Below are 12,700 nucleotides of genomic sequence, written 5' to 3'. Positions count from 1 at the left end.
AGAAAATCAGGAGCAACGGCAGACGGTCAATAGAGTCATAAATGTCACCCGGGATACGGTTGGTCCTGTTGTGCCACTATTTATGTGATGACAATTTATGATACCCATCATTGAAGGTCGCCGTTGCACTCTGGATTTGCCCTGGTTACCTGACCGTGTCCTTTCGAGGATCACTCTCCGTTTCTGTAACTGTTTTTATTCCCGATCAGCTCTCAAGTGTCAATAAATTCCAATAAACGCACGCAATTGCTCGACACTTTTCGGGGCGCTATCCTTGGCAGCCCAACAGACATTTTGTTGATAGTAAGGACTATACATACATGTATCCTATTTAGACCTTGAAGTGTGCCGTAAGTTATGGCATGAGTTTTGTGGAACTGGATCTAAGCAAAACATTTAAATATTTATAAATCGGCTTATATTTTAGTAACCCTTCTTGAAAACGTCGGCATCTTTGTCCAGAAAATAATTATTTAATTGAATCAAATAATGATCATCAAAGTACGTTATTACGAACATTTAAGTTACTTCATTATTTAAAAACTATATTCCCATTCTCCGCTTTCACGCTGAAAACACTCAGTTTAAGTCCTTGGTAGACATACTGTCTGGAAATTTTTGCACATCTGTGACCACAACAAAATTTACTCGGAAACAAACAAATCTTTGTGTATAATAATTCATAATTCCAGATTATTACATGGTAATTATGCTCAGGACAATAGAGTTAGGTCTGATCCATTTCTGACCAACAATGGGACCGAGAAAGAGAAAAGAATGCTTTACTGTTAGGCATTGCAATACAAAGAGTGGAATCAACAAGTGCCCGGCGAGAAGAGATTCCCATGGAATTCCTTGTGACTCCGTGACTCTGACTTCTAATCTCATTTTCGCAATTTAGCGCCAACAACTAATCCGCAAAACGAAAACGATTAATCTGGCAGGAAAACCCAGAAACACGCAACTGCCTGAGGCATCCTAGATTATCATCAGGTGACCTATTGTTGGCCAGAAGAATAGAAACGGGTGTGGAGTGTAGAGAGAGGTTCCCACTTTCAACCAGAACCGCCCACCAACCGACTACCTATTGTTGCTATTTTGACAGGATCTGGGGAAGAAAGAAGCCCTCTCGAAGTCTCAGGTAGCGCAGAAAAATGCTAATTGGAAATTCCAGAACCTATTTTTGGAGGCGTTGCAGATCTTTAGGTTATCCGCGAACCTTTCTCCCGAAAATATTGCAGCATAATGCCTAATCCGGGCCAGGATTTCGACTAAGCTGCGGTCGCGTGGCACTCTTAACAAAGTGGATCGCTCGATCGATCCATCAACGATCATCATCACCGTCCAGATCAAACGTCACGATCGTTTGTCGGCTCGGGACTTTGTTCCTTGACAATTTGGGCGAAGTATCTGGGCCATCTTGCAGTGGCATCATTTGTACTCTTTAGCCATGCTCGGCGCTTCTCGGCCAGTGTTTTCCAATTGTTTTGCCCGGTTTCTTTAGAAATTCAGCGAACTCCTCGAATTGATTTTCCTTCTAATGCTGCGAGTCTGTGGAGTTAATTAGCCTTTCGATGCGGTCACTTGAAAGTGGGCTTGATCAGGGCTGGTTTCTGAAATGGAAACCAGAGCATTCGATGTGAAGTATTTAGAAGGACACTCTGATTTGTTAAAGAGTTTTGGCTTTTTAAAGGAGTGGAGTAAAGGAAAAGTTTACTTAATATGTTTCAAATCTCTTGGTATGAAAATAATGAACTCAAAAATGAAATATGTTTAATATTTTATAGTAAAGTACGTACAAGACCATTGTTCATTGTAAAAAGAACACACACTATTTAAGAAATATACATTCTTTCCATAAATGTTAATTGGTAAGGGTGATACTTGTATTGATTTCTTCTGTATTTTTGAACTTTTCAACTTCCTGTAGCCACGTAAAACGTGTCTAAATTTTTGGAGAAAGCCACAATTAATACACCCACTTAAATTTGACCCAATAAAGTAAGTACAAGCGTCTAAAATCGAAAGTTGCAAACCGCACATACACAATTGTGGCTCTTTGTTCTGGACGAGAGATGGAAACCCCAAGCAGTCGAGCACTCCACTCACTAGACCACAGACATGCAACCAAGATGATTCAGGGGGATCTTGGATGGAGGCTTGCATTATGGAAAATATTCCCATATGACCGCCTTTTGTGCGTTCGCATTTTTGACCTTGGCTAAATTTGTTTGAATATAAAAAGTCAATTCCAGGGCAAGTAACAAAAGAGGTATGATTACAGACGGTAGCCAAATGACAGGTCAAACAAAAGGAGTCGACCTGTAGCTGATACAGTGAATATCTGGGAGAAAGAGGGAGAGAGTTGCAAGCCAGGGACAATTAAACGTCTTGACCGCAAGCCAATTTAGGGCACGGGCTGCATTGCTGATCCTGAAGAGGTTGGCCCTTGGGTACCTGAGTCGATGGGATCAGCTTGAGGCAGCGAATCAGGTAAGAGGATATATGGAGTGAACCAATCACGTGAGAGCTGGCTCCTCGACAGGCAGCTATATAAAGACCCATCTTCAACCAGCCACTTCAGTTGTCCTTTGAGCCTGCAAACGTAAACATGTTGACCAACAACGAGCTAATGGAGCAGTTCTACTTCCCCGACGAAGCCCCAGCGATTCCCGAATTCCTCGGCAATGATACCTTCCAGCAGTTCGAGCAGCTCATGTACCAGCAGGAGTTCAGCACCAGCGACAGCCAGTCGGACGGAGCGAACAGTTGCTCCTTGGAGATGTATTACGACACGCCGTCTGTCCTGGAATTGGAGCACATGCTAAGTGCCCAGGAGCAACAGCAGCAGCATCAAGCGAATCCCTTAGGAAAGAGTCAAGGCAGAAGCCCGAGATACTGGAACAAGCAGCAGAGGAGCAAGCCATACGACAAGCTGTCCACTTCCCTGTCATCATCTGCATCCTCCTCCTCCGCCTCTTCGAGCAGTTCGTCCGCGGGATTCGGAGGCGAAGTCCTTAAAAAGCGGCGACTGGCTGCCAATGCTCGGGAACGGAGGCGGATGAACAGCCTGAACGATGCCTTCGACAAGTTGAGGGACGTAGTCCCGTCTCTTGGCCACGACCGGCGACTGTCCAAATACGAAACCCTCCAAATGGCGCAGGCATACATCGGGGATCTGGTCACGTTGCTGTCCAGAGACTACTAGCCAGTGTGGACGATCCTTCATCCTTCCTCCAATGGAAGTTCCTTTGCTGGCTGTGTTGCAGCAACACCTTCATCCTAGTGGAAAACTTATAAAGGCTGTTAGTTTTACTTTTATTATAGTTGTACATAATTTCAAGCAATAATTTTCTAATAAAAATCAAAAGAATATATATTGAATATTGTTTAAAATTCATATCTTATGAAGTGGTGGAATTTGAATGAAAATAATGTCGTGGGGATAAGTTCGATCTTGGAAATTTATATTTTGTTTCAATTGTATCTATGAAAGGGAAATTTCGCGCTGGTACATATACAAAACTGAGAAACCATATTTTCAGTTAAAATAGAAGATGATAGGTACTAAAAAAATAAGAAACTTTTTAGAATGGAATTAACCATACAAGCAGATTTTAAAAATGTACAAATGTAAAAATTCCATTTATCACTCTGCTTCTATCCTTAACATTTGTTTATATTCGCCACGCTTTCATCTCAACCCAAAAAAGGGTATCCTTGTTATCCTCGAAAGATGAGAGCGGCATTGCAAACCAGGGAGTGCGCCACGCCCACGAACCAAACCGAAAGGTCACAACATCAGTAACCAACTGAGAATTAATGAGTTCCGCTTCCGACTCAAAGTGAGGCAACTCCAAAACAGAAGTGATTAAATGCCGCAAACGTCAACAGGTAAACACTGAAGATAAACACAGTCGCTGCCTTAGATCCTTCGAAGGTTGGACGAAAATTGATTTAAACATAGTCATTTGTAAGTGCTATGGGAACTGTGGGTGGACCGAGGATCCTAAACGGATGAAGACGAGGATCCAGTAACACAAAACACGTATTGTACAATATGCATACAGTTTTAAATTTCAGATATCACATTGATGTTTGTATTTATAGAACTAAATACAGATTGTTAACTTAGATTACTATAACTATGGTAAATTGCTTGAGTCCATAAAAATTGCTCTTCACTTAGTCTGGCATAGAATGCACAACCAAAAAGGTCAAATACAAGTAGTATAAACCCAATGGGGGTTTTAAATGACCAGAATCGACAAATTATTCGACAAATTATTGAAAGTGTAAAAGAATATTTCGTAATGGAATTTGTCGAAAACAATATATACCCTAACTTTTTTTATTTTCATAAGTCAGATCATTGTAACGTTCTGTGATACTTTCTTTTCAACGCACGATGAATGTGGATGCCACCAATAGAAATAATATATCCCATTTTAATGTAATTGGTCTAATTTGTGATGGCTAATCTGGATTGTAGATATTTCAACAATATTTATTCAATGGATACATATACAATTTAAAAATATCGGGGATCGGAAAATATCGCTCTATTAATGGCATCACAACGATCTGATGAAATTGCTGAAAAGTGTTTTTATTACCATTATATTTGGATTTTAATTGCAAATAGTTAAATAATAAATTCAAGTCGATATATATTTTTAAAGATAAATATCATTGACAATGAGTGAAGAGCGTAGAACTTTTGAATTACGTTAACAATTAATTTTTGGACTAATTTTCGTTATAACTATTTACAATTACTAGTGTCTATGTTTAGCACTATGAATAAGCGAAGGCATTAACTAATTATACACTATTTACTTATTCTATGTCAACACAAAAAGATAAGTTAAGACGAAAGTGTAAGTGTAAAGTCTTTGCACGTGTTGTCCTAGATTCCCCTTGATGAAGGCTGCTGACGTTGGCTGATTGAAAACAAAATGCGTTTTCATAGTAATCCATTTTTATCTTAACAATAAAATAGTTCAACGAAGTTCGTGAATATTTTATTTAATTTTTGCTAAAATTGCCGATAGCTTTTTGTTTAGAATTCATGTTGCATATTATTTATGATCTCAAGAACTCACTTTTTTATACATTGAAAATCATCGGCTTTCAATAAGAACCATAGGTTGGTAGGGTAATATTATACACAGCAATGTACAATATTTTCTGCCAACGTCATCTGCCCACCGCCCAAAGGGAAACCAAGAGAAATGTGTGGGGTTAATGAGTTATCTGTTCTATACAATACACTTTTTTGTTAAATTATATCAAAGTGAGATAGGTGAAATCTAAAACTAGGGTCTCTCTTTTTGTAGATTTATAAAATACGTAATTACATCATCCAAGCTTTACCACGCATGCGCCCGCGGCCACGCATTGGACCGCCAGGTCCGCCCCCTCTAGGAAAAAATGGTCGCGGCCCTGGTCCGGGTCCATCAAATCCCGGTCCGGGCATTCGTTGGTAAGGCGGTCTAAAAGGACCTGGTCCGGTTGCATTCCAACCCCGACCTCTTCCACGCCCACGCTGCATTCCATCGGGACCATTCATCGGTGGACCGGAAAAGCGCTGAAAGGGCGGGAAAGGTTGTCCATATGGAGGTCGCGGGGGTGGCGGTGCTCCACCTCCTCCCATTTGCATGGGATTCATTTGGTTCCAGGGCTGCTGCTGTTGATGCTGCTGATGTGGGTGATGTTGCTGATGCTCTTGCTGTTGATTTTGCTGCTGTTCATGGTGTTGCTGCTGATCCTCTTCATCGGGCAAAGGTGGCCCCATAAAGCTGTTGTTTGCGTCCCAGGGATTAATAAACTCAGGTGGAGTTTCCAGCAAAACTGGACGAGAAGGCGTCAATGCACCATTGGCGTCCGTATCGGCTTCTCCATTATTCTCCTTGGGCTCTAAAAGATCCAATTGTTTATTAGTTTTGAACATTACCCTAGGGAGATTGTTTTCAACATACCTCTTAGTGACTCATCAATATCATCATCCGACATATCCATATCAATAACCATATCAGCAGGATCATAACGCGTAGCTCCATCTACACGATCCGATTCAGATGAAGAGCCTGTTTTAAAGGATTGAACTTGGATTATTTTGAAAAATATAATTATTTTACATGCACGTACTAGCATTGGACTTAAGCGGCGAACACGTCTTGTTTTTTGCATAGTTGTTGCCAGGTGGAGCCATGATGCCTTCATCGTTGGGATTCGGGACAATGCGGTAATCCACATCGCCGCCAGGAAAGTCCTGAAAGGAAGACTGTTAGATGTTATAATGTATTAAACTAAAACAATATAAATGATGCATCAAATAAGTGTGGTGAGCAATTTTTTGTAAGTAAAATAAGTAAAATAAGAACACAAAGTTACCTTTTCTGCTCCGCCAGGGGAACCAGTCAGTGATATTAAATTCCTGTGGTCAATGTCCACCAACTGCCTGGTCTTGTCCTTGCTCAGACCCAACTTGGCGCCAAAATCGAACGCCGGGGGAAGCTGCAAAGTGCGATGGTCTACGTCCTCGGCGCCCAGCGCTGCAGGATTCGTATGTAGAAGCTCGTTATATTCGATCGGAGCTGCCGTGGAGCTGGCCTTCCTGTCAAAGTGCGGCGGCGAATGGGGAGTTGATTGATTTGCATATGAAGAAGAGCTTGCTCCACTACTGTTTAGGCTAGAGTCCAGCGGCGTCCACGACATACTCATATTCCACGTGCTGTTGAAGTCATCTGCCGATCCACTGGACGGTGCAAGCGACGGTGGCAAGGGTGGCGGTGGCATGGGCGCAGGCGTGTACTGGTCCGGAGGACCCCCACTGCTTCCTCCGTTTCCGTTATCACCGTAGAGGTGTGATGGTGGAGGCGGGACATATTGGTCTTGGCTGCCAGAACCGAAAAGGGGCGGATTTGGAGTATATTCTGCAGATCCTCCAAGACCTGGTATGGAGCTGCTATCGGAACTGGAAATAGGCTCCGGCTTGTAGAAATTGGCACTTGGCACGTATGCTTCGTCATCCGAACGCGAGCCTATCACCTCAATGGCACTGCCCCGATCTTTCGAGTCCCGCTTGAAGTCGTTGATGTCGAAGGGCAGCTTGCCACCATCCAGATAGCTTGTAAAGCCATTTATATTACCACCAAACAGGTTCTGTAAAGTAAATGAATAAATTTAACTCTAATCAATTATTGTTTTACTAAATATAAGTACCAATGGCAAATTATTTTCCTCGGGCAACTGGAGATCTGCATCGCGTTCGGGTGAAGGAGCATTTACGTCCGGCGAGGGTATCGGGCTAGACAGGTTGGGTATGGTCTCGTCCAGCTTTCGTTTCACTATTTTAATGCGCGTACCAAAGCTCTTATAGGCCTGTAAGATAAACCATTTGTTAATGCTTTGTAATTTGATTTGGCTAAATAGAATCAACTTACACTGGCAACCACTTTGACTTCCTTTCCCTGATGCTCGTAAAACTTTTTCGCCGCTTCAATACTGGCTAGTACCGCCTTCCGACTCTTAATTTCGTTCTGCAGGTTCTTATTGTAGGCATTGATGAAGGCCACACAGCGTTCTACCTCCTTCTCAATATCTCCCGAGTGGCTCTTGTCCTTCAGCTGCTGCTTGATGACTTCAATCTCGAAGGTTGGCGGCTTGGGCAGCTTCTGCATGCTTTTGTCGGTGATCTCGGCCAGTTCGACGCACTCCCTCACCTGGGCGATCAGAGTGGCATTCTGGAACTCGTCGCTGACATCGACCTGGGACTTTTTGGGCGGCGCTATGTTCAGCAGGCCGCTCAAGTCGCTGAGGTACTCCTCATTGTAGATCTCACGCTGCTCCCAGATCTTGAAGATTCGTAGGATTTTATCTTTGACGCGCTCGTCGCTGGTGAAAGAAACAATTTACAAGCTGTTATTTTGGCTCCAATAATGGGAGGGAGTCAGAAGCATCATAAAAATCGCATCAGGCCAATATTTTTGACAAAAATGATAGTTGTTTCAATTATACAATTGGCCTTTTGTTAATGCATTATCGGGTTTGGTTCCCTACCACTACCACTACCACTGCCATGTAAAGTTGGCATTGGGCATTTAGGAATCTGATAGAAGGGTTCTGCACCGCGTCCGGTTGGGAATACCTACCGCACCATGGTGGTGGCTCTTTGGAGGGCTGTGGCCCAGCACTCCACAAACTCGTAGCGCTTGCGCTTGCTGTACTGGATAACATCGTTGGCCAGATAGAACAGAACCAGGCGGTGGTCCACGCGAACTAGAAGGGTGGAGGTGGATCATTAGCTTGTGAGACACGGGGATGCACTGCGAACTCACCCCTTTTGAAGACGTTCAGCCAGCACTGGATGATCTTCTTGTGGTTTGAACGGTGCTGTAGGCACCAGTTTGACATCTGCTGGATGCCCTCCTGCGTGTCCTTTAGCGCCTCCAGTCGCGTCTCGAACAGCTCCTCGTCGAAGGTTTCCGTCATTTTAATCGATCCCACTTGGCGGCTGAATGCTCAGCGCATTACAATTGTTTACTACGTTTTTTGCCGCTGCTAATTTTCAGCGTTGTATTTCCACTTTTCTTCTTCTCCCCACACGCGCACTCAATGAATTTTCGCTCACTGCGCTTTTCCCGCTCGAATTTTCCTCAAACCGTTGACATTTTCAAAGAGTCGCATGGTTTCCGCACGTTTTGCCCGCCGTTTTAAACTTATTTAGCGTTTTATTGTTGGATTTAATTAAAGCATTCGGTAAAAAACAGAAAAATCGTGCCCACTTTACCTAGAGGTGGTAAAAAGCTGCTGTATGCGCGATGCAATCGGTATTTTAGATTACAACGCTGGCCGAAGCAGGAACTAACTCGATATTAATCGTATCGGCGGAGGGTTGGAAACTTGGATATATTTCATAAACTATGTTTTCCAACTTTAATAACGAAATGTGAACATTGAAACACGCTTGCATTATTTATAAATTTGCGTACAATTAGCTCTTGTCAAATAGTTTCAGATTTAACGTTAACAGAGCTCTAGCTTAGAGAAATGAGCAGAATGTTATTTTTCAAAAAGGTAATAAGTTTTATTTCCGTTTAAACACGAATTTGGATGTAGTATAATTTACATAGCTCCAGGTAACATTGGAAATGAGCAATGGGAATCGCAACAACTATCGAAATCCCCCTAAGCGCGCGCCCCTGGAAAAGAGAGTGAACACTTAACAGTGGCGAAACCTATAAAAGAAAGCCGCACACGCTGCAAATATCCTGTAAGGATTCGGACGCGACGCGGATGCTACAACAGTTGTGTGCTCATTTCGCCGACGCTATCGCAGCTCTCGCACATTTTGCCGGTATGGTGAACGCTTCTGTTTGCTTTAATTCATTGATAACAATTTGTGTTCAAATGAGCTGGGGATTTGTTGTGCATTGCCGTTGTTATTGTACTGAGTTGCCGGCATATGGTGTCTTGACCAGAGACTGGCCAGAAAAAGATACTACTAAATATAATAGTCCAAATACACGATCGAACTTGTAGTTTCGTGGCTGTGGCTCAAATAAATGCCACATTTTCCGCTTGAGTTAGCAACAAGTGAGTCCTGCCGACTCGTGAGTATTTTCTTCAATCACGCTTACTTCACCGCCTGCGGTTGTTTTGATTTTGTCGCGTCCTCATTTTATTTCGGCAGGACGGGTGCGCAAGGAAAAGTAATCAAAAAGTAGAATTATTATATAGCAGGGAAAACATTATACGTACAGGAAAAACACTGAATATTTGTTACGGATCCGTAAAATGGAGATAAAAATCCAATCAAATCCTGTCTCATTGAGCCCTCTGAAGGATACTCAAGTTCATTGGATTTAGTTTAATATAAATACTATATTTAGTTAGAGTGTATATTAAAAGAATTTCCAAATACTTGCCAAGAAAAGTAATAATAATGTTCCGGAGATGTGTTTAAAAGGGTTCGAGCAATATGGGTAAAACATGAAAACAGAATGTTCATTTTTCCAGTTGTATATTCAATTTTCCGCAGGCAGGCCTATATTCCCCAGACGATTGGCTGCCAACTGAGAAATGAGCAAGTGTCCTGCACTTTTATCCAGCTCCTCTTCCTCGTGGCCATTAGGGCCATGTAATTATTCTGATTACTTGGCTCAGACTCACAGACTCGCAGACAGGACACCAATCACAGCGACAACAGCAATAACAACGGCAAATCCCACGCTGCGCCACTGACCCAGTGCCAAGTTACATCGGTGTCGGTGCCACTCCCACTCCCACTGCCACTCCCACTCCCAGTTCCACTTTCATGACCATTCCGTCCGGACTTTCTCCATCCGGCTAGGTTACGGCTCTGGTCATTTGACCAGCGACGCCACACGGCCAAGGAAATGCGCCGTAGCAAATAATTACGCTTCAATTGCTGCTTTCCCTTCAAGGACTTTCGTTTTGATTCTGTCCTCAGCTCAATAAAAAAAAATAGATAAACTGGAACGGAATTTCGAGTGACTTAAAGTGCTGCAAAAGAAAACAAAAGAAGGAAAGTGATAAAAACCACAGCAGAAGAACTAACTAAGAAGGTGAGTTAACTTAGATCCCCGATTTGATTGACTGCCTAGTCAGTAAGTGAAAAGTTTGGATGTAGAGTTCTCAACAACTAGTGTTTAGTTCTAAAAATGTATTTAAAAATATTCCAGAAATATATGTACGATTGAACATGTTGATTCATCTGCTCATTTCATGCCAGTCCCTTGAGCTCCGGGCTCCGTATTCCGACGTCATTTCCCTTGGCTTTAAATGTACATTTACACAGAAACTCGACGATAATCACAATTAGCCCACACCTTTGGCGCAACGGGAAACAATAAACACTAATTAGAAGGCAATTCCGACGACAACATCGCGCATTTGAAAGCGTTGGGCTTTCCACTTCTGTAACCTGATTTTCCGCGCCCAAGGACCTTTGTCCTTAGTGGAGCACACACTCGCTGGCGTTTGTCAATTAGTTCTTCGTTCGCAGGGTAACATCGTCTGCTGTTTTCCCTCCTCGATTTGCGCTCCAAACTCCACATACTGCGTCGCAGTGTCGTACACTTCCCGGAAATATCAACTTCAGTTTTGCCACAGCTTATGTTTGCATGCGAACTGTTGAATGCAACGCCAACATCAATAAGAATATGAAAGCGAGTATGCACAATTACCCATTTTCATTTGCATATCCCAGAGCGTTTTTCCACTTCAGCTGCACTCCTCAACTTTTGATTTGTACGTCAGTCAGTGTCGCAGGGCAAAAAGGTCGTGCATGGGAGGAAAGTGTGTGTCAACATTTCCGGGAAAGTGGCGAAAGGAAAAATCACTACAGGGTGGAATAAATTCCAAATGGCTGCCATCAGCCTGCGTTGGCGGAGATCGACGTCATCATGGCAGCACCCCACGCCTCAGCAGGCAAAAACACGAAAACGGCGTAAACAAGTGCCAGCGTCAGCACTAAATTAGTTGGATGGCTCGGGATTAGGCTAGTCACTGTGTACCCACTGCAGCTTTTGTTTTGTGGAACACCTCTTTAACAAGTGGTTCCAGACTTCAGATCTCGATAGCGTTGAATATGAAAAGGAATAACAAATGTTGCTGAAGATACTTGCATGGATACCATTCAGGCATAGCATACTATTCATACCATTCAATGCTTAAGATGGCTTTGATTTGGTTTTCCAATTTCAGACTAGTTTCTTGGCCCTTCGAATAGGTGCATTCCGTAGGTGGCTGGGGTAAAACTGACAAATCGAATGCATTGTTTGCAAGGGGGCACATGATGGATGGCCACGAGCTCCTCGTACAGGCAATTGTGTGGCCAAACGCCAGCCCACACACAATCCATGGCATGGGGAAGGAGTCGGGAGCCACTTTGGCTGCTTTCTTTTTCCATTTGCATGCATATGTGAGAACGACAACCCGCAGAGTCGCAGTGGCAACAAAAACGCAAGCATTCAGTGACAGCTTGACAAAGGACATGCAGGGCAGGAGCAGGATGTGCGGAAAGGACGCGGGGATACACTCCTGTGGATGTCGAGAAAGCTGCCGTGGCTGGCACTTAATAAGTCAACATGGCTCTGCTCATTTATCATATACGAGTATGACAATTTACTTTGCCCCTCGGAAAAATTAAATGGCAAGGAGTGGAGAAAGGGGATCCACGCAATGTATCACATGACTTATTCATCGTAAACATTTTGAGATAGCTTGAAGAAACTGAAATTTGTGCAGAAACGTATATTTCGTATATTAAGGTATTTCCGACTTCTTGCAAGGCTTATGAATAATAGAATTTTACACTTCTTATTTATAATTTATATAATAGTTTCATGTTCTTCAAAGTGTTCATATAGTAATTTAAAAACAGTTTTGTGCATTACATGTTATAAAAAACAAAAAACCTTAAATTTAAAGGATACATAGTAGGGAAACGGAAAACGATAATATTTGTTTCCTTTGTGTTTCCTATGATGGCAAAAATGTAAATATTAAAGTTTAGCTGCTCTCATGTACCATGTACGTTAGCACCTTAAATGTGCAATTTTTTACGTAAAAATATTAAGACTTCTTTAACGAATTCGGTGTGAAATACATTTTTCCCAACATGCAACAAGCTAAAAGCAATATATCTCGTGGCTTGTTTTTTGGTTGCTTC

General features: G+C 42.6%; 2 protein-coding genes across 3 annotated transcripts; one reads left to right on the top strand and one right to left on the bottom strand.

Annotated features, from left to right (window-relative positions):
- The first annotated feature begins 2,590 nt into the window (after positions 1–2,590).
- Positions 2,591–3,288, top strand: LOC120445733 (basic helix-loop-helix transcription factor amos). The gene has a single exon (XM_039626304.2). The coding sequence runs from the start codon at positions 2,612–2,614 to the stop codon at positions 3,206–3,208; it is 597 nt and encodes a 198-aa protein (XP_039482238.1). The 5' UTR covers positions 2,591–2,611; the 3' UTR covers positions 3,209–3,288.
- A 1,401-nt stretch (positions 3,289–4,689) lies between these two features.
- Positions 4,690–8,819, bottom strand: LOC120445732 (regulation of nuclear pre-mRNA domain-containing protein 2). 2 transcript variants are annotated; one of them, XM_039626302.2, is made up of 8 exons: positions 8,343–8,819; positions 8,157–8,283; positions 7,449–7,899; positions 7,228–7,386; positions 6,397–7,167; positions 6,151–6,286; positions 5,982–6,089; positions 4,690–5,919 (listed from the first exon to the last, which is right to left on the bottom strand). In XM_039626302.2, the coding sequence occupies exons 1-8, from the start codon at positions 8,494–8,496 to the stop codon at positions 5,357–5,359; spliced, it is 2,469 nt and encodes an 822-aa protein (XP_039482236.1). In that variant the 5' UTR covers positions 8,497–8,819; the 3' UTR covers positions 4,690–5,356. The 2 variants fall into 2 exon arrangements, with proteins under 2 accessions (XP_039482236.1, XP_039482237.1); XM_039626303.2 differs by having other exon boundaries at positions 6,151–6,274.
- Between the last annotated feature and the right edge of the window lie 3,881 nt (positions 8,820–12,700).

The sequence above is a fragment of the Drosophila santomea genome, chromosome 2R (assembly GCF_016746245.2).
Source record: "Drosophila santomea strain STO CAGO 1482 chromosome 2R, Prin_Dsan_1.1, whole genome shotgun sequence".
Classification (NCBI taxonomy): Eukaryota; Metazoa; Arthropoda; class Insecta; order Diptera; family Drosophilidae; genus Drosophila; species Drosophila santomea.
The sequence above is the reverse complement of the archived record's forward strand: the minus strand, read 5'-3'. Positions and strand labels throughout refer to the sequence as shown.

Excerpts from the sequence above, each read along its gene's own strand:
- LOC120445733 (XM_039626304.2), top strand. The coding sequence starts at position 2,612 with ATGTTGACCAACAACGAGCTAATGGAGCAGTTCTACTTCCCCGACGAA.
- LOC120445732 (XM_039626302.2), bottom strand. The coding sequence starts at position 8,496 with ATGACGGAAACCTTCGACGAGGAGCTGTTCGAGACGCGACTGGAGGCG. Across the intron at positions 7,387-7,448 it reads AAGTCAAAGTGGTTGCCAGT|GCCTATAAGAGCTTTGGTAC; the intron begins GTAAGTTGATTC and ends TTTATCTTACAG. Across the intron at positions 5,920-5,981 it reads TATTGATGAGTCACTAAGAG|AGCCCAAGGAGAATAATGGA; the intron begins GTATGTTGAAAA and ends TGGATCTTTTAG.